The sequence below is a fragment of the Nannobrachium achirus genome, assembly GCF_963921795.1.
Source record: "Nannobrachium achirus genome assembly, chromosome: 2".
Taxonomy (NCBI): Eukaryota; Metazoa; Chordata; class Actinopteri; order Myctophiformes; family Myctophidae; genus Nannobrachium; species Nannobrachium achirus.
In genome coordinates, this window is record NC_137811.1 from 36,630,231 (window position 1) to 36,651,512 (window position 21,282).

Genomic DNA, 21,282 nt, shown 5'->3' on the forward strand with positions numbered 1-21,282 from the left:
AGAATGTGTTAATTGTACAACCCACACAAATTCCTGTTGTACTACCTCAAACCAGTGTGAAATGGAATGGAAACAAAACAAAACAAGGTTGCAATTGTAGAGAAAAAAATAATAATCATGAAGTAGCCCTTCAAATATAGGCCTATTAACTATTCACTTTGTAAATTAAGCATTTTATTTCTTCATTGATAAATGTGAATAAAGGAGACATTTTAAAAAGAAAGTGTCACTTTATTGTTTAACATATTTATATAATAATAATATTGTAGCTTCACTTAAATTGACAGCAAATTAAAGTTTGTATTTACACAGCTGACATTTTGCTCTTCTCAGGGAGCAGGGTTTCCCACCCCCCTGAGTATTGGTTGGTTTGGTTTATCAATTCTAAACCAATTCCAGTCCAGCCCAGGGTCCATCACCGGAGTCCATCGACTCACTCTCGTCCAGCCTTCAACTTCTCCTCCACTGTGTGGTCGCCCCTGGATCCTCCCATGCACTGTGGACTTTTGGCCAGGGTAGGGTTACTCCCCCACTGCTGCGGGGTCTTCGCCTGGATAGCCAGCGCATGAACACAGGTACTCAGCTCCTCGCGCAATGCCTCGTTGACCAGACGGTGGCGCTGTATCAACGACAGGCCGTCAAACCTCGGGCTGACGACAAGGACTCTGAAGTGGGACTCGGAACCGGGAGGCACGGCATGCATGTGACTTTCATTGTGGACCTCCAAGTGTTCCGGTTCGAGCATGCTGCTCAGCTTGGTTCTGATGGCCCTCTCAACGGGCCGACTAGGGTCTGGGTCCATGTGCGGTCTGAAGTTGGCCAAAGACTGTGTAGAGGCAACAGTGGTGTAGACAGGTCGAGCAATGCGGAGGACACGGGGCAGCATTAGACGTAGTGGCAGCTGAAGACCTTCAGGGACAGGCTGGTGTAAACAGATGTGAAAGACAAATAATAATCAGGTGTTGAAAAGCATAAAACATAGTATTATGTATCCTCGCGAGGTAGTTGCTAGATCAGTTAAGCTTGCATAGAAGCCATACGCTGCTGTGTTAATTATTATCATTGCAGGTAAATTTGTTGCTGCTATATAAGGTGATAAATGACGTTGAGATGATGTCATTGCATTATGTTATTACGTAATGTCACAATTCTGCATCATTATGTATAATAACAATGTTAATCATATTGACGCACTGGCTATCTCTGTGAATGTACATGAAATACAAGTTAATATTTGTTTGTTATAATAGTATTATTATTATTATTTGTTTATTATTAACAACTTGTAATCAGATATATTTTTATGTCATATAGAGGGAGAATGAGTGCAGTTTTACACACTGTTCAAACATTTCTAAAATTGCCAAATTCATTTTATAAAGTAGCTAGATTTGTTGACAGGTGCTGTTGCTATATTTCGCAAAACAATTATTAAGTTGGCAACACTGAAGTCTGCATGGACTGTCAGTATGTGCTGCTATGTTGTGTTTATGTCTATGTATTTCTATAGACTCTACAGTCTACATCATAGAAATAAATACAAATGTCTGCAATGCTGCATTGCAGACAATGCATTGCCAATGCATCATAAGGTCTGATATGGGTTTGACAGGCATGCTAGCTAAGCTTGCTAGTGATAGCCGTTAGCTTGACATACACTTGTCAAAATCATTAGTAAACACAGTAACATCACGAATCTTGAGCTCGTGTATATTGAACAGATTGATTTTGTAACAGTACACCAGAAAGCAATCAGTAAAACTACTTTGCCGAAGTCAGTCAGACTCACCTTCTGCTCACTGTCACTGAGTGTACTGTTCTTGGACTGGTGGTCCTTGTTGATTACGGACGTTACGAAATGTTACGCCAAAACGGAAACAGCGCCTGCACCGTTTCCGTATCCGCTCTAGTTCTTAAAAAAATAAATAATAATAATCTTCTTTCTATCATATTACCTTACCTCTAATGGTCCAAGCAAGGTAGGATCAAGGAAGATATGGATATGGAATAAATGTATTTATGTGTGTGACAAATTACTTATTATTTGTATTCATTTATTTTATTTTCCAAATGTATTTACCATTTATTTGTTTATTTATTTCATTATTTATTTATTAATTTGTCAATTTATTTCTGTATTTTCGTTGAGTGCCTGCCTGGGAAATGGAAGGTCCCCCGTTCTATTCCGGGCTCCCCCTGAGTTAGTGCCCTTGACCTTGAGCAAGCCTCCAAGACACTGACTGCTCCCAATGAGCAGGTTGGTGCCTTGCATGGTTTCCTCTGCCATTGTGTGTGTGTGTGTGTGTGTGTGTGTGTGTGTGTGTGTGTGTGTGTGTGTGTGTGTGTGTGTGTGTGTGTGTGTGTGTGTGTGTTTGTGTGTGTGAATGTAATGCGCATTGGCTATGATAGTTGGTACCATAGTCATAAACCATAGTCAGCACCATAGTCAATAGTAATACCAGTCAGTCAACTTGCTGCTTGCCATGTTTTGTACAAAATGCCAGTGGGTCCCTGAGTAGGAGATGAGGGCCTCTACAGCTAAAGCTACAGATTGTGGCCTTTAGGTAGTCATGACCACCACTGTCATATTTTAAGTCGTAGTCATTTCCTACAAATCTGCGCATATATTTATGTTGGTTCTAAAAAACTGTATAAATAACAGAAACACATGGTTAAGTTTGTATTCTTTATTCTTCATGTTTCTTTGTTATCCATTGCAATTCTAAAAGGTCATTTGCACAACAGAGTGCAACTCCCATCATAAATCAACAATGAGAAAATATAAGAAAAAAAATCTCACACACCTTAAAATAGAATTGACGTTGAAACATTTAGCCTAACTATATTTTTCATAACCAGTATTTGACATTGATGTATTTACTTATATTCCATTCTCATTTACAAAATACACAAAATCAAAGACAACATACAGTATTGTTCATTTACAGTTTTTTTTTCTTTTCCTTTTTATATACGGTATGCATGGTTCCACAAACTGTTTCTATACTTACATACAAACAACTACAGGCTCTACAGCACAGTACTATGACAAATGTGATAGATTCATTGTTACATTTAATTAATGGCAATGCAATCTTATTGACAAAAGCCTCAGGACCTATAGTGTTGTTTTATAGAACATGTGAGTGTTACATGTTCAGCCCTGTTTATTAAACCAACACTCAGTATTTCCACAGACAAGGCCAGCATATAATGTGCTTAGATTCCCAATAGCTTTAAGGGAGAGAAAGAGACAATACACAAAGACTTATTGCTTTGTTAACTTTTTGCACTCACAATTTACTGTTGCTTCGGCAACAGGTAAGTTAATAATAACGATACAAAAAACCCTGTAACTGAAGCTAAGATATGTACGTATTTACTAGAGACCACCTTGATTTGACAAACGCCTAAACCGACTCACTGAGATTTGATAGATAGGTTAGCATTTTCACCGCATTCCATGTCAGATTATGCAACAAATCTTGACATCGTTGTTTAGAATTAGGTGAATACTGGATGACATACAAACAGGACATGGAGTGACACATTAGGAACATGCTGTAGTGCAGAGGTTTCTGTTTTTCCCAACTGATTTAGATTTCTAGTCTATTAATGTGCTTTTAAGAGGACATCTGGACAAAGTTGCTGTCTTTCTCACTGTTGGCCACAGGCTTCCTAAGTCAGTTCAGACAAACTGACCGTACTGTAGCACTATTTTGATTAGGTCAAAGGGCACAAGGAGATTATTATTATTATATATTATTAGTTATATAATATTTAATTTTATTTACATATGTTCATATCTTTATCAGAGACTTGATGATGTAATGTGTAAACGTAAGACATACAAAATATTTGGCAATAATTAATGTGAGATGGTACTCATGGCACACTCAGATAATGGGGTCACTTTCTCAGATGTTACATTTAGAATCTCGTCAGTATGTTCACAACTGCATGCCTATTCACGATCTTGTCATTTGGTTGCGTTTTTGTCTTTGTGCTCTTGCTAAATGTTCACATTGATTCTCAATAAACCTTTAGCAAAGCTGCATCAGGATGTGTCATTATTAAGAATACAAGGCATTTTATAACTGTGCATGTACAACTATGTACATTTAGTGCAGGGTTAGTCTCAATAACTGTCTCGAGTCTACATATGGCTGCTATCCTACAAAATGGCAGTTTGGACAATGTTTATATTATTTAATCTCTAGCATTGTCTTTCGTTGTATGTTGATTTTTGTACCATGCAATTGTGAACATATTACTATTGGCTGATAAGATGCATTAAAGGGGCAATGTGACAATATTCTCCCCTAACACTCTGTGCTGTTACCAGTAGATACATTGTAATCATGTATTCTCAGCCCTTGGCAGTGTGTTATCTACAATGTATCTCATGTGTCTAAAATAAACATATGCCCCATTATACAAAGTATCGCCTTCACCATAAAATGCATCATTAGCACAATCATCCTCTGCATGTATCCTCACTGTTCAATGTGTGTTATAACGGCAATAAATAATCACCGTAATCAAGGAAAATGTAAAGGGTTGTAATTACAGCACCCAACTCTTTATGTTCTGGGAGAATTTTGTCCGCTCTTCGTTTGATCATTATCATATTGGAATTTGTCTCTAATCCTTAAGACTTTCCTGAACATTAGATCAATAATGTATCTTAAATATATACAAATAACATTGTCACTCAAATTAAAATACTTTGCACCTAATATAAAATGGCAAAATCAACATAAGACTTCTGTATTGCACACAGTTTCAATATTGCACGAACAAAGAAGCACACTCACATCAATATAAACATTCATTTGAAACAAAAGAAATGGATCGCGATGTCAGCATATAAAGTTATCTGTAATCTCTTACACATTTTTGCAACTTGACCAACCACTAGAGATTCAAAACATAGCCACTTTTACCCTCACACATTTTATATCTATTTAGATTTCTTCCTATGTCTATGATGTAAATATACTGATATTTTGAGACCATTTGAGACCGTCACATACAGAGATTATGTTTAACATCATAGGAATTGTTTTAGGTGTCACCAACTTGTAGATGATACTTAAGTAGTGCTTTAAAACATCATTTATACTTCACTGTACAACCGTGTTGCTCGACAAAAATGACGTATTTTCAACTAGAAAAGGTGTTGACGTATCTATCCTTTTTGTCAAGCCAAGCGAGTAGAAGTATGCCTAAGAGTGTGATGAGGTTCATTGACCTTCATGGTGTTTCTGTGCAGAATAAAAGGCTGCAAAATAAGTATTTTGTGGGGCAGAAGTTTCAAATTATGATGGATGATAGTGAAATGCACCACATCTAAATGTTTACACGTTATACTCTCAATTCCATAATTTCATAAATTTACATACATACTTTGTTACATGCATAACACTCTCAAAAACACAATTTCTAAGAGAGAAAGAAAAAGAGGATACGTAATGTAAAGGCATTTCTTACACCAGGATGTATGACTAAAAATATTGATTGAACAGCGTGGGACTTTAAATGTTTTCAGCAAGTCAGGGATGTTGGGGACATTCACACTGGCAAACAGTTGTGCTTTAAATGTGAAAGTTTAGCGCAAACAAAGTCTTTAAATGAGAATGGCAAACAATAGCCTGATTTATTCTTAGTTCCACATTGAGGAAAGGCAGATCTGCAAGCTCACAACACACATGTGAGCTTGTAGATTGCTATCGTCAGTTCTTAACATGATGCACAACCAAGAATAAAGCAGGCAGGCATTAACAGGGCAGCAAAATGTCACCTTTGTCCATCAGAGTAGTCCAATCCATTGATTGACTTGCATTATGTCATGACTGTGTCAAGATGAATGGAAACAATGGTTTAAAGGGAAAAGAGCTTGAACATAGAACATGTCACATTCAAACAATAATAAAAGCAAACCCGGAATGTTCTATAATCTATAAAATGGCAGTAAGTCTGTACATAAACACAAGACCTTGAGAGACAGACAATGAGGAGAGGTCTTGGTTTTGAAGAGAAAGCCAAGAGAGGAGGTCTTGGCTTTACCCCGTAACATCAAAAATGCTTCAAATCAAGGCATAAGATGTTGCATTTTTGAGAAAAGTTGTACAGTTACAATGTATTGAAGACTTGAGAGGTGAGTTGAATTGCTCAGAAGAACTGTAGTCACTACAAAGCATTCTGAAGCAAATGGCTAGTGGAGTCTATTTGCATGGCTCATTATCAAGGGTCCCCATCCCCTAACCTCTAACCCCAGATGCACACATACTGTATTGGGATAAACCGGTTCCAGATTTACTTTCCTCACACACACACACACAACACACACACACACACACACACACACACACACACACACACACACACACACACACACACACACACACACACAGTAATTTATATCTGTATTTACAATACCAACCGTGTACTAACACGCCTCTCTGATTTGGCCATTCTTCCTTCACTCAATTGACTGAAGACGTATTCAGTCATCCTTAGGTGCTTTACAGCCCCACCAATCATGAAAGTATTGGTGGTGTATCTACACGGTGAAATCCTCAATTTTAATTCAACTCGGAGTGTACAAATATTATTTTGTACACTCTTGGGAGTTACACATGATTAAATTAACACTGAGGATTTTACTGTGCATTTCATTTCTAATTCCAATCGATAGACGATCGAGAATATTTACATTTTAAGGGATCTGTGACCCACCTACTACTTAGTAACTCCTGCCAAGTGCCAACGAATTTCAAACCGTTTCAATGGGAGGGGGTTAGAGAGTAGGGTGTGGAGGGCTCTTGGGCTGCTTGTTCACAGTGTGGCGACTGTAACTGGTCTGCCCACTCATGGGGTGGTGCCACACTATGCCAGCACCTGCCCCCGCGTCTCCGGTAGTTTTAGAGCCAGGAAGCTGCCCGCTGCCAGTGCTCCTGAGGCGAAAAGGATGGGCACGGCCTTGGTGATTCCCACAAAGGACGTGAAGATGCTGATCCCCAACACAGCCGCCAACTTACAGAGGGCATTTAGGAAGCCAAATGCAGTGGTTCTAAGGAGAGAGAGACACACACAGACAGAGACAGAGGAGTGTGTGGGGGGTGGGAGATCAGGGAAATGGGGGTTAGTTCCACAGAGATAGAGAATAAAAAAGGAGAATCACTATCACTATACAACTGCTGTATAATCCAATCATAAATCATGATCATTTTGTTGTTGAATTCAGTTGCTACAGGCGTTGTTGTTGGTTTTTGCTTTCCCCGATCTGTTTTCCTTTGCTGTGACTTTTAGTAGTGTAGTTAGGTTGGTGGAGTGGAAGGTGGCGTACCATCAGTATGTGTTCTGCTTTAAAATGCACACCAAACATTTGAAATGAAATGAAGCGATAAATGAGGCCTTTAGCTTGTTCACCTTTACATAATGCACACAACACTGCAGGAACTCTATTTGTCCATTGGGTGGAGCCACATATTGAAGGATCAAATACAACATCAGCTTCCCTACTGATGAATGCAGAATGTGTTTTTTTCTGGTTCCATTTTCTTGGGAAACATTTTAGAATTATAAAATAAAAAGAAAATATTTTTCATATTAAGATCTATTTTCAATCAGCCCATTAAACAAAGTAGGCTACAACATCCCCTCCTATTAATGTCAACAAAAGAAATCACATGAAGCGTGCCATGTTTCAGCCAGAGAGTGGCAGTAAGGAGTCTCCATGGCATGCGTCAGATTGTTACAGTAACACCTCAGATGATGTCACTATACCATTTGCTCTACATCTCATATCCAGCCAATCATTACGGGGGAACACCAGTTTTTACGTCACATGCCAATTCTACACGCTTGCATCACCACTGCATGACCACAATTCCGCTGTCACACCCCTCCTCCATGGGGTCACAGAGATATTGATACCTAATGCAAGGATTCGTCAACGTTTATACATTTCAAGGACCCTCGTTTCATATGCATTAGGCCACAGACCCCCATTTGTTACAATTTATATATCTTGGGCCTCAATATACACTGTGAAAAATCTGTTTAAATCTCAGAGTGTACAAATGGAACTAAATGGAACCATTTGGTTCCTAACTGTCGATCATTTACACTGGGGACCCCCTGGAACCCACTCAAGGATCCCTGGGGGTCCCCGGACTCCACATTCCACATGCACATCCCTGATGCATACAGTACATACCTCTTGTCAGAGGGGTAGAGCTCAACGGTCAGGACATCCAGGGCATTCCAGGAGGCGATGCTAATGCCCCCGAACAGGCAGAGCAGGGCGATCATGGCTGACTCGCTGTTGCCGAACGACAGGAAGAAACAGCTGATACAGGAGATCACACTAGAGCCCGCTGGACAGCAGAGGAGAGACAAGAGAGACAGAGGGTGTTGGACGAACGGATCAATGGGAGGAAGGGAAGTAAAAATGACTTCTAGTCATTTCACCAAGCGTAGCCGTTTATCCCCAGAGGGGCGACTGGTTGTGCAGTAGGGAAAAAAGAAAAGTAAAACAGCCATAATATAGATGCGGAGAGAGGAGATACCTAGTACATTTTAAATTGACAGAAACACTATACACAAGTTCAGTTCTGATGGAAAGACTTTGCATTTTGGGTGTCAGACTGACATAATGATCAGAGGGTGCTGTTTCTGTATGAATTGAGTGCAAAAGGACCACAATGTAAACATGCCATTGTGCTTTCTTGGGTTTAAATCCTATTAGTAGACCTTGTATCTGAACTGTAATGTCCTGTGCTTTTCCTATGCGAACTTCTAATAAAGTATTCAATCAATCAAACTATCTATACATTTGTTGACAATGTTGTAGCAATTGACTGAGTAGTGATTGTCGTGATCATTTCGATTGTTAGGTTCTTTTGCACGGGTTGTGTTATGAGAAATGCTCTTATTGAGAAATTGAGAAAAACTGTAAGATGGTTCCCATCTGAATAAACCATGCCCCAGCCCTCTTATTACCCAGCATCCTCAGCCGTCCAATCTTGTCCATGAGCAGCGCTGAGACGATGTTGCCCGGTAACACAGCCAAAGTGCCCAGGAAGCTGACGAAGTACACCATGTAGGCATTGTTGTCATCACTGACGTCGGTGAGAAGGCAGCCTTCCTTGTTGTGCAGGAAGGTACTGTTGATGAGTCGACTGTTGACGAGCCTGTACTTGAACAGATCTGGAGAGAGAGATAAGATGTTTATTTGTCACCGTATGGAACATACAAGGAAATGTTGTTTAGTGCATCCACACAAACAAATAGCAGCATCATCAAAGAAAAATACACAAGTGGAGCAACATAATGCCATAAACTGTTCGTCTGTTCATAGTTGTTGTCGAGACAGACAGACAGACAGACAGACAGACAGACAGACAGACAGACAGACAGACAGACGGACAGAGAAATGGAGAGATAGGAGCAGAGGAGAATGTATGAGAGACAGGTGGAGTAGGGAGTTAGTGAGAGGAGAGACAAAATTATGGGAATGGTGGGAGGGAGGAGAGAGAGAGAGAGGGAGGTGACAGAGAGTAGGAAATAAGTGGAGAGGAAGTGGTGAGAGCAGAGAATGAATGGTGGCAGTGAGAGCGAGGGAATAAAGGAGAGACGGATAGTAAGAGAGTAGTGACATTGAGAACTGCATGTGGAACTTGAGATTGAGTGGAGGGATGTGCAGTAGATTAGAGTTTATCATGATTGATTATGTATGACGTTATAGTAGATCATGTATTCATTGATTATATTAATATCTAGGTCTGTACAGTATGATGATACTAATACTTGATAGTTAGGAGTTGAGAGGTCTTCAGAAGGCCTCAGTAACTATTGTTTTGATAAAGCCTATCTTGTTATGGTACAGCTTGTTCCAGAGGCCTTGAAGCCACAGTATAACTCTAGTGTTTGACCATTCTTCTGGGCAGAACTCCTTTACCACTGCCCAGAGTGTTAATTGTATTTCTGTCCATGATATCATGTTATATATAAACTTGACCACACACCACCTAATATAATTGTCTTGTCTCCTCATTCTCTCATGATTATTGATTGATCTGAATTCCACCACAGATGCCTCAGATAGAATAGACAGATACCGATTGACAGAACAGACACGGATTGTGATGAGCTCAGTAAAGTGAAGGATAACGTTGCAATTTAATCTAGAGCCTGGTTGTGCTACTGTACATTTAAAAAGTGACATGTCTGGGTGGCCCGAATGCCGAATGGCATCGGCTCTATTGCCTTACACAGCAAGTCCCTGGCCCGGTTCAACTCCTGGGCCGGGGCGGGCTGCATGTCACTCCCGTACTCTCCTCCCACTTTCTTGTCTCTCTCTACTTTGTGTATATTAATAAAGGCTAAAAACAACAACAAAATACAAACAAAAAAGAAAGTGACATTTCTTATTTACCACTTAAACCCTGGCTTAGTTGACCGTTCCTGTTTTCCCTCTACACTATATCTCTTCACCAAAAATCTACAAGCTCACATCTAGTTGTAGTACTTGTCGATTTGCTGGGACGAAACTTTGCTTTGCCCCAGAATAGTGACGATTGGGACATGATTGAACACATACTGTATAATCTATATAGAAATGATATATAGAAATATAGAAATTACTACGTGGGCCTATCACTTATTGAAGAATACTAGTTAACTGTAATAACGCTAGAATAATAATTTAAAAAAACTAACCGTATTTGGGGCAAATAATAATCTAAAGTGTCTGTGTTTGTTTTCTACTGTATACAGGTCAGCTCCCTGCATGTTGCCTTGCACACCTGCACTTTTCACCATGTTTAACCTACATTTTCTGCACACATTTGTGGTTAGTTCCCACCATGCTTCACTCTGTAAATAAACACTATGGCAACTATCTGGCACACCCTAGTTATGACTGGGAAGTCCAAAGAAGGATTAAGCCATAACGCAAGAATGACTCTAATGCTAATTGTAATAAAAGGAGCTCCTGCCTGGCATTGATAGCAGCTGCGAATGATTGCTCAACTGGCTATAAACTACAGCAAAAGCCTGGGAAGGCGTATTATTCTGTTGTATAACACTGATAAAGTTGTATACAAATAGGAGTTATAACTGATAGCATCTTCAATGTTTACCACCATTGAACATGGATACTAGATAATTGGAACAAAGATTACATAAACAGCATGACAGAGAGTTAGTGGGCCATTTTGTTTACAGTGAGACTCTAATGAAATTACGCAGGATTAAGTAGTGGATACATTTTAAACAAATGCAAATCCCTTTCCTGTCATGGGTATTTCCTGTTCTGTGGGTCTAAAGGGGACAGGGGATGCCATTTTGTTTTATTTGTTAAACATGGGCATGTAAAGCCCTTTGAGACTGCAACAGTGATTAAGGGATATACAAATAAATGAGACTTGACTTGACTTTAATTTAAGCCAATAGCAGGTGCTTGAGTTCATGTGATTGTACACAGTAAAATCCATTTAAATTAACGGTGAGTGTGTGTGTGTGTGTGTGTGTGTGTGTGTGTGTGTGTGTGTGTGTGTGTGTGTGTGTGTGTGCGGGCAGGTGTGTGTGTTGTGCTGTGTTTGTGCGCGCACAGCCAACCTGTGTTGTAGAAGAGAGTGGCGATGAAGGTGCAGTTCTTGAAGAAGGTGTTGCTGGATGTGATGTCCTCAAAGTAGCACTCCTCAAACAGCGAGTCCTCAAACACCATGGACTTCATCTTTAGGTTCATAAACCTGTGGGAGAGGACAGGAAGGGTGGAGCAGGACATAAGTAAGGAGTGAGGTTTATATTTTATCAGACGTCAGTTTGCACTGCAGGAACGCAGTTTATCATATAGTAATAATAACCAGTAAGACTCCCTAATAGGGATATAAGCGACCGTCAGGTGGCAGCGTGATTTTAGGGCAAAATGTGTAGGAGTAGTGTCCAAAAATGTGTTTTAAAATATCGGCCTGAAGGTGGCGCTATATGGGACATATCCTTGTTGATGACATGAGTGTAGACATACTGTGTACCGATTTGCGTGATTTTAGGGCAAAATGTGTAAGAGCAGTGTCCAAAAATGTGTTTGAAAGAATCGGCCTGATGGTGACGCTATATGAGACAGATCCATGTTGATGACATGAGTGTAGACACAGTTTATCACATAGTAATAATAATAATATTAATAAACTTTATTTGTATAGCACCTTTCATGACATGAAATGCAGCTCAAAGCGCTTTAGAAAATGAAGCACAAGTGCTTAATAGAAAAAGTACACATGATTAGCATAAAAATAAAAATAAAAACATAAAACATTAAAGAACATTTAAAACATCAGTAAGGACTCTATCATAAAAAGAAACAGAACAGACTTCAATAGCAGCGCAGGGATAAAAAAATTAAGCTAAAAGCAAGAGTAAAGAAATAGGTCTACTAATCACACACTAATCTCTCGGCACCACTGCTCTAAACATGTGGTGTTGTTGTTAGTAGGAATAAACATAGAAGCACCCAGGAGGAAGTGAACAAAAAAAGGGTGGAGCCAAACCAAGTTCCTGTTTCTACACAAAAAAGGGAGTGGCAAAAACAAGGGCAAAATACAACCAACCAATTCATGCTGAAACATACTGTAACACACACACGCACGCACGCACACACGCACGCACGCACGCACGCACGCACGCACACACACACACACACACACACACACACACACACACACACACACACACACACACAGAGAGATGCATGTGCAAACAGAGTAGATATAAGCAAACAGACATGACAAACAACTCATCCCTACTTACAAAGGATGTAATTAATGAGCTAAACATACCATTATTCACTATGGCAACACTAACAATGGAACACAGCCACTTACTTATCATTGAAGTATTCTCCCTGGCGATGCACCTGGTTCTCCAGTGTGAAGTTGAACGTGACATGCTCTACTTTTTCCTTGATGAAGACCTTGGTGCGACTCTGGTACTCCTGCTTCTGGAGGTACTTGATCATGTCAGGGAACCACACTGTCAGGCCGTAGTAGCTAGGGGGACGGACATGGATTGATTCAGATTCATACAGCTAGGGCTGTCACGATATGACATTTTACATGACGATTAATTGTCACTCAAATAATTGGCGATTAACGATTTATTTGTGTTTTTGTCATTGACAATTACATTTCTGTTTGGCTTTTAGGCTTTGAAGTTGCACATGGCAGATATGACACAAAATCTAAATACACAAAGAAATTAATGACATATTTGACAACTTACTACTTAAAAAATAACATTGATAGTGGAAATAGCCGATCTACAAGCTCACAACGCATCGCGATGCGACGCGTTGTGAGCTTGTAGATCTGCTATTTCCACTATTTCTGAAATTTTTCAACATTCACGATTATGACGATTATGACAAAATAATTGCGATAATGTCAAATAATCACAATTAGACGATTATGTCATAATTGTGACAGCCCTACATACAGCATAATCTGAGAGCAGTGGTTCTCAAACCTTTTGGCTCGAGACCCAAAAGAGAAATTTGATGTCTCCCCCGGGACCCAAACTAGTGAAAATAGCCAATCTAAGTAACGTATTTTATTTTAGGGAAGAAGAAAATCTTTAATTTGATTTTAACTTTTTTATATAATAACTGAAAACTAAATGTTGGAAACCAAAAATAAAGGGGTATTTACTTGCGAGACCCATAAACATTGGTCCGACTGTTTGGGTCTGACTGTTTAGGAAACAGTGGGCTAGAGTATGAATATTACCGTAATAGTCTGGGTTAATGCCTAGTTTATACTCTGTAGTACTCTGTAGTTACTTTCGGCAAGAGACACAATAGTGAAATGGGGTATAAATCAAGCTTAAGTTTAAGTTATTAGTTCTCATCTGTTTACTCTGATTTCACAATGAAGGAACCTAACTAAATATAAATGTCAAGTTGTCAACATAACTATAGGTGATCCTTTATTAATGACAATACTTAGCCATGCCATGTGGTTCTCAGTTTTAGAGCTCACATCCAAAAAGCACTTTCACATGCCCAGAATGCGCTACAGTAAGTTGCACCGTATGTCATAGAAATACTATTTACATCTGCAGCTCCAACCCATCTGAAAGCTCCAACCCAACCCATGACTTCAACAACCCTGGATAGGCAACCCAGCCTTGTCTCTGCCACACTATGTTCTCTGCAGAGCACCCCTTTCTAGATATAATGCACGTTATCCTAAGCAAGATTGTAAAATACTATCGTATTTTCTGATGTGTTTTTTCTTTTTCTTTTTACATCTAGCGAATTAAGGCTTCTTTCTGTCTTACCTGAAAGACATCGAGAACCAGACAGCCATCATCATATAGGTGGTGCGACGATACTCAGGAGAAAAGATAGTCAGGAAGTTACTCCACACCTGGAAGAGACACAAGGAAAAAGAGTGTGTTAGAACATTACTAAACAGAAACCAGACAGAGTAAGTCTGTCTCTCTCAGTAACAAGACATAAACAACAAGTCCTAGAATCCCTTTCCCAGTCCACAGTAAGCGTACTGAGAACTCCCCAGCAGCCCACCACACTCCAAGCTGCTAAGACATAAATCACAGTCACTGTGCAGACACACTGATACCACGCTGAAGAATAATCTACCCAGGGCATGGGCAGACAAATTAAAACACTCCAGAGTTCATTGATCCAACAGTTCAACTCATCATTCATGGAATGGTGTCCATGAATGACGAGTTGGTGTCATAGTATCCTCCCATTTCTGCCTGCTAATAAATGTAATTTAATTTAATCTGATCAACTTGGGTATCATCAGAAAACAGATCTGCTTGTGGCAACAAACTATGCTTTTTACACATAATTATATAAAATGGTAAATGGTACATTTATATAGGGCCTTTATCCAAGGCGCTTTACAAAGTGCATTACATTCACACTCCGATGGCGGAGGAAACCATGCAAGGCACTAACCAGCTCACCGAGAGCAACTAGGGGTTCAGTATCTTGCCCAAGGACATTTTGACAGGAGGAACTGGGATTTGAACTGCCAAACCCACGGGTCATTGGCCAACCTGCTCTACCCCCTGAGCTACAGCCACCCCTATATCTTTATCTTTTTTGAAATATCTATGTATGTATAAATGTGCATGTATGTATACAGTTATTACAGTATGTATAAAAGTTTCTGCAATCAGCTGCAAGTCCCCACATACAGTGTCACACAACAAAGTCTAAGTCAGGCTTTACAATCTCCAAAGTAAATAAAGCAACAACAACACAAAGAACACGTGACAGATACACCAACCTGATGGAAAAGAGTACTGAGCTTCATCCTCCACTTGTGGTGCCAGCTTTGACCTTCATAATCCACCAGCTCGTCCATGGGCTTCACTGTCTTAATGGTGGTCACCTGGAAACAACAGCATACATGATCATTCAGTCTCAGTGCTTTTATGTACAGATGATTGAAAATGTCCTATTTTGTCCTATAAAGTTAAGTTAGTAGATGTAATTGTATGCCTTAAAGGACAACTCCTCCCTAAATCACTTCTAGGCCCATTTTTTTTTTTTTTTTTTTTTTACTTATATTGATCCAACATTACTGTCCATGGGGTCTATTAGGCACAAATGCTCCTGTTTTCCAGTTTCCCCAGCAGAACCCAGCAGCATGGAGTGGAGCCTATAAGCCTATCACTTTTAGACTATTTGTTGTGGTCAAAAATGTTTTTTTCCCCCATGAATGTGTTACTAGTTGTCATTACTAACACATCCATGCCTTGGTTGTCCCACACAAGCCACCACAATCTCATAAATAATGTTTTGGAGTGAGCATTTGGCACAACTGCCAATCAAAGTGACTGTACTGGCCAATCACAGGGCTTCTTTTCCGGGACATGGCAAAACACATTAAAGCCTAACATCTGTTTAGCAGAGTGTGGTGGCTTGTGTGGGACAACGATGACATGGATGTGTTTGTGATGACAACTACTAACACATTCATGAAAAATAAAAACTCTTTTGAACACAACAAATAGTGTAAAAGTGATAGGCTTATGGGCTCCACTCTTTGCTATGAGAGCTTCTGGGTTCTGCTGGGGAAACTGGACAACAGGGGCATTTGTGCCTAATAGACCCCAAGGACAGTCTTTTAGGATCAACATAAGTAGGAAAATCAGCCTAGAAGTGATTTAGGGAGGAGTTGTCCTTTAAAAGTGTAAAACTGGCATGTCACTTTATATTCAAACTAGGGTTAAAGAAAATTATACAGGATTCCAACACAAATGAACACAAGAGCTGCTGCCATAATACAGTACTGTATGTGATTGCATATAAAAAAAAATGTCTGATAATAATTGTTAATTCAAAATGTATAGTGCAAGTAGTAGTGTTCTATTCCAAGTTAAAACAGCTTCAAGCTGCATTAGCTTTGCCTTCATCATTAACTTTACCAAGTGTTGTTCACTTATGAATAAAGAATGATCAGCATAAAAGACTTCACAGCAAGGGTAATCTATTAGTCCAACGACAACACACAAATCCCCTCTAAAAATTAGATGACATATAAACTTACAGTTGCATAAAAGCTTATAAAAAGTGTGATGTAAAGTGATTGTTCAGCGTGACTACTTACAGAGAACACCCTCTCGGGGTAGCCTTTGGCCCTCATGTTGGTGTCATGCACCTGCTTCAGAATCATCCATGCCTCATCGTGCTTCCCGTTCTATAAAATACAGGCATTGCTATTAGCTCCACCATGAATATATTAGTCGGAACTCATTAAGTTGCAGCTATAAGTCTCTCTGCAGGGAGAGTGAAGGATGATGCAGACACACTACAGCAACTCTGAAAGTCATGTTCAATTTTAGCACCTCTTTACTCTACAGTTTGCTGCATTTACCAGTACCAGCCTGTTCCTGTCAGTGTGAACAAAGACAGAGTAAAGATTACCATTGTTACGACTTACAGTAATAGAAGAATGTTAATAACAATGGAGGTAGACAGCACCTTACTTTTTCTTCTGTGGGGTGGGGTATATATCTATATAATGTCATGATGGTATCATTTCTGTAAGGAAATCTTGATAAAAGTCCAGAGCGACCGAAACGTCAATGCTTGAATAAACATTATGCTGCTGAGCAAGAGCAGTGGGCAGGATTTCTTTTTTGTGAGTGGTCATAAGCAGGGATGTGCAGAGAATGAGAATTAGAGAGGCAGGGGCTGACATTTTTAAAAGGGCCTTTTGGTGGAAATATTGAAAATAGCCACAATAGCCACAAAATTGATACCACACTGAACTAAGCATGATCAAGTCAATACTGGAGATGTGGCGTAACGGCATGGATTTCTACACAGAGAGGGCAATTCTTTCAACATAAGATGCTGCATTCAAGTTCAGGAGAGTTTGAACAAGGCAATTCTCTTTGATGCTGCCTTCAGGTATGGCATGAAAAGAGGGTGTGCTTTTCTTTCACCATAATAAAAACTGCATTCATGGTCTGGAAAGGGCACTTTTTACAGACAGATAAAAGGGCAAGGGCTCAAGCCCCCTTTGATGTCTATTTATGCACGTGCCTGCATGATCATTAGTTAACTATAATAATCTTGATCCTGTGTACTGGCAAATACTTTTTCAACAATGTCTCTCCATACAGTAATATAGCAGTGCAGTACTGACCTCCAGGTAGAAGCGAGGACTCTCAGGCATGGTGGTGAGAGCACAGATGGCTGCCACAGAAGGGAAGGCACAAACCAACACAAAGACACGCCAGCTGTGGAACTGGTAGGCTGAGCCCATCTGGAAACTCCACCCTGCGCAGGGGGAGAGAGGGACCAATTTTGGGAACATTTACATTTGAATTTTAGGCATTTAGGAAATTCGGTCTGTTTTTGCCTGCCAACCATAATTTAGAGCTCTTATGCTGTCTGACAAATGCAATTTGGCTGCAATCTGGCAATTTAGCTGGTAGAATAACGAAGGAAGCCTGGGGGATTTTTGAACCTTTTTTTACTGGTGGACAAAAACTTGAGTTGCTTGTCATATTACCAAGGCAGCCATTTTTATCTTACTGTAAGAATATGAACAAATATGAAAAGAATACAAAAATAAATGTAAAAAAATGCCAAATTGTGAATATGGTCAATGGTGGAACATTTCTCACCGTAGTGTGGGATGATAGCCCAGGCCATGGCTGAGGCGTAGATGCCTCCGATCATCCAGAACATGCAGAGCCAACTGAGGTGTTCTCCTCGTTTCTCCTGGGCCAGGAACTCAGAGTAGTAGGAGAACACGATGGGGATGGAGCCACCAATGCTGAAGAGAAGGAGCAGGGAGTGGACAAAAGAATGGAGGGAGTCAGAAATTAGGAATTCAAGAGGTAAGAGAAAGTGGTAAATGGTATACTAAACAAATACAGCAAAAGCAGAATTAAGGGGGAAAGACAGCATCACAATTAGCACAAGAAAAATCTAGAAGAGAGAGTGAGGCATATGAGAGCGACGAGCAGCCTATTCAAACTATATTACCAAAAATAATCTCCTGGAAAATATCAGAATTGCTCATTATGGATGATACTATAAGTACACATTCCATCAAAACCTTTGCAATTCACTGCATCATGTTTTGTCCGGGAGCTACCGTATAGCGACGCTAATTGGGGAATGTTTACATAACATAACAGACTGCAACAATGGAGAGGCCTCTGCATGTATTTCATCCAAATAACTAGCTCTCGAGCATAGTAGTCAAAAAGAGACTCCTGGAGACCTGTCAGGTGGTACACTGAATTTGGAGCTTTTAAAGTTTCTGCGGATTATTTCTAGCGGTGGAAGCAGAGGTATTCTCCCAGGGGTACAAGGGGGGAAGAAGTATCATACAACACAGGCCTAATCAAGTACAGGTCTGCTGCAGATGTTCCTAAACCTTTCGTGTCGAGACCTAAAAGAGAGATTAGACGTTTGTCCAACTATTGAAAATAGCAGACAAGCGCACAACGCGCGCCACAACGCGCGTCACTTCGAGTTGTGCAGATCTACAGCCGAGCTTGTAGATCTGATCAGCTATTTTAAAATGTATAACATGAAATATATATTTGTTTTTAACAGTTGTTTTTGAAGAAAATGTGGTTTTTACTTGAGTTGTGAGCCATAAAAATTGGTCTGTGACCCACAAATGGGTCTCGCCCACGTTAGCAGGTTAGCCTGATACCCAAAAGGTAGACGCAGCCCAATTAAGACGAACTCCAATGTACTGTACCAATGTGTGGTTTCCCTTACCCGACACCGGAGGCCAGACGACAGAACAGGAAGGAACTGTAGCCCTGGACAAAGGAGGAGAAAAAGGCAGCGACGCTGTTGATGGAGAGTGAGATGAGGAGAGTCTGGCGTCGTCCAATTCGGTCAGCCAGGCCGCCCCACACGAAGGCCCCGACCATCATCCCAAGGTAGACAATCAGCCCTGGGAGAAGTAGAAACGAAGACAAGGATGTAACTCTTGAAAAGAAGACATACAGCAAAAGGAAGGAACAAGTGAAAGGAAGCCTTTAACAAAGGCCTGACAGAGGAGAAATGGACTTGTAATCCAGAAAATACGTTTTAAGGTAGAAGCATGGAAAAATAGTCAGATGAAATTGTGAGGAAGGGAGAGAGCCAAGCAATGATAACAACGAGTTATTATGCAGCATCAGTAAACTCATTGTTATTTCACTTTGCCCCACTCCCAATCTCTTTTGATCTTCACTCTCTAATGAGTGGCTCATTTGGAGACCTTACAGAGAAATAATGGGAGAAAAGAGACAGACTGGAGAGAGGGAGGAATGTATTGAGTGAGTGAGTTAGAAGGTGAGTTAGAAGGTTTCTCATAGTTTCAAAGATGGGGTGGCGTGATCAAACCTAAAATAACGACTTGATTCTTTTTCTACATTTAAGCTTTCATCCATCACAAAGAAGTCCTTTAAGCGTCACAATTGTATGTCCTTGTTATAGGGATAGCCAACAGTTAACCATTACCGTTTAACCACTAAGAAATTGGTTAACGGTAACCGTTAATGGTGACTGATAAAAAAAAAAAAAAAATCAACCCACATGTGACACCAAAAGCCAAAGCCAAAGCCAAGCCAGGACACCAATGTCTGTGTAAAATCACCCATGCAACTATAGGTGATGCGGTCAAACATTTCTGTGTTAAGCCCCTGATACCAATGTCTGTGTAACATCCATGCATGCGTCTGTCCGGTGTCCGCAACATGCTGACAGAGACACAACTAGTTCATCAGGAAACAACAGCAAAAAATGCTAAGATTGGATTTTCCAAAACAGTCACCCCTGTCACCCGTTGAATTGAATCCCGTTTTAAGGAGAAAAGAAGAGCTTAAAACACAACTCTCTAGTGTTACGTGTTAATGACATAGGTTTATAGCTGATCTGCAAGCTCAAAACCTGTTGCGTCCGCGACGAGTTGTGCAAGCTTGCAGTTGTTGATGAAGAGTGGACAGGCACACTGCAGTGTAGACGCGGCAGGCAGCTAACTATTGCTTATCTCCATGTGTTTAGGTGAACTGGGAGTCAATTTGTGCAATTATTTACAATACATTTTACTATTACATTAACATGTTTACACATTGGGAATTAATCTGTTCTAGGGCTCGCGCTGCTGCTGTTGCTGCATTACATTACAGATTATGTGATTATGTCTATCCTACTGTTGCAAAAAAACACATTTCTTATAGAAAGCATTTGTATTCTTCTTATTCTTCTTCCTACTCTTTGTGTTGTTGTTTTTAATGTGTAAATAGGGAACTTTATTACGGGGAAAAAACTGTTGTATTTTTCCTTTTTAAATGGGTAAAATAGCGCATTTCTTAACACATTTCCTTAACGGTTACATCCTAACGGTGACTGGTTAAGAAAACTCCATTTGGCGATCCCTGGCTTGTTAACATCTGAAAACACACTAGACAGGATGTCATGGCCAGACAATGTCTTCTCCCATCAGGAAGTCATTGCCACTAAGGACAGATTGGCAGATAACAGAAACAAACCGCACCTCTGTCAACCCTGGCTCATGATGTGAGGTGCCAATATGACTCACAACAACACAGTGAACCTTGCCAACCTCTATGTGTCTGCCTCTATCTATTCTTTTCCTCTCTCCCTTTCAACACTGATGTACCCCTGCAGGTTGCTCTCTCATCCCATGGACTTTCTGTCAGCAGCATTTTCACTCTCACTGAGCATCCTGTAATGACACAGCTTATGGGCGA

The 21,282-nt window shown here is 40.2% G+C and overlaps 2 protein-coding genes across 2 annotated transcripts in view; both read right to left on the reverse strand.

Annotated features, from left to right (window-relative positions):
• Positions 1-251: 251 nt before the first annotated feature.
• Positions 252-1,834, reverse strand: bola1 (bolA family member 1). Its single transcript, XM_080720146.1, has 2 exons — positions 1,790-1,834; positions 252-922 (listed from the first exon to the last, which is right to left on the reverse strand). The coding sequence occupies exon 2, from the start codon at positions 884-886 to the stop codon at positions 434-436; it is 453 nt and encodes a 150-aa protein (XP_080576272.1). The 5' UTR covers positions 887-922; positions 1,790-1,834; the 3' UTR covers positions 252-433.
• Positions 1,835-6,891: 5,057 nt separating this feature from the next.
• The window catches only part of sv2a (synaptic vesicle glycoprotein 2A), a gene marked incomplete at both ends in the record, with an annotated part of 30,962 nt that continues 16,571 nt past the window's right edge, over positions 6,892-21,282 (reverse strand). The window contains 11 exons of the mRNA XM_080741689.1: positions 6,892-7,075; positions 8,225-8,384; positions 9,010-9,216; positions 11,629-11,762; positions 12,894-13,058; positions 14,347-14,435; positions 15,330-15,434; positions 16,656-16,745; positions 17,700-17,833; positions 18,184-18,335; positions 19,298-19,478. Of these exons, the coding sequence (XP_080597815.1) occupies positions 6,892-7,075; positions 8,225-8,384; positions 9,010-9,216; positions 11,629-11,762; positions 12,894-13,058; positions 14,347-14,435; positions 15,330-15,434; positions 16,656-16,745; positions 17,700-17,833; positions 18,184-18,335; positions 19,298-19,478 (1,601 nt within the window). The remainder of the gene's footprint in view (positions 7,076-8,224; positions 8,385-9,009; positions 9,217-11,628; positions 11,763-12,893; positions 13,059-14,346; positions 14,436-15,329; positions 15,435-16,655; positions 16,746-17,699; positions 17,834-18,183; positions 18,336-19,297; positions 19,479-21,282) is intronic.

Bases quoted from the DNA above. Each gene is read 5' to 3' on its own strand.
- bola1 (XM_080720146.1), bottom strand. From the start codon at position 886: ATGCTGCCCCGTGTCCTCCGCATTGCTCGACCTGTCTACACCACTGTT.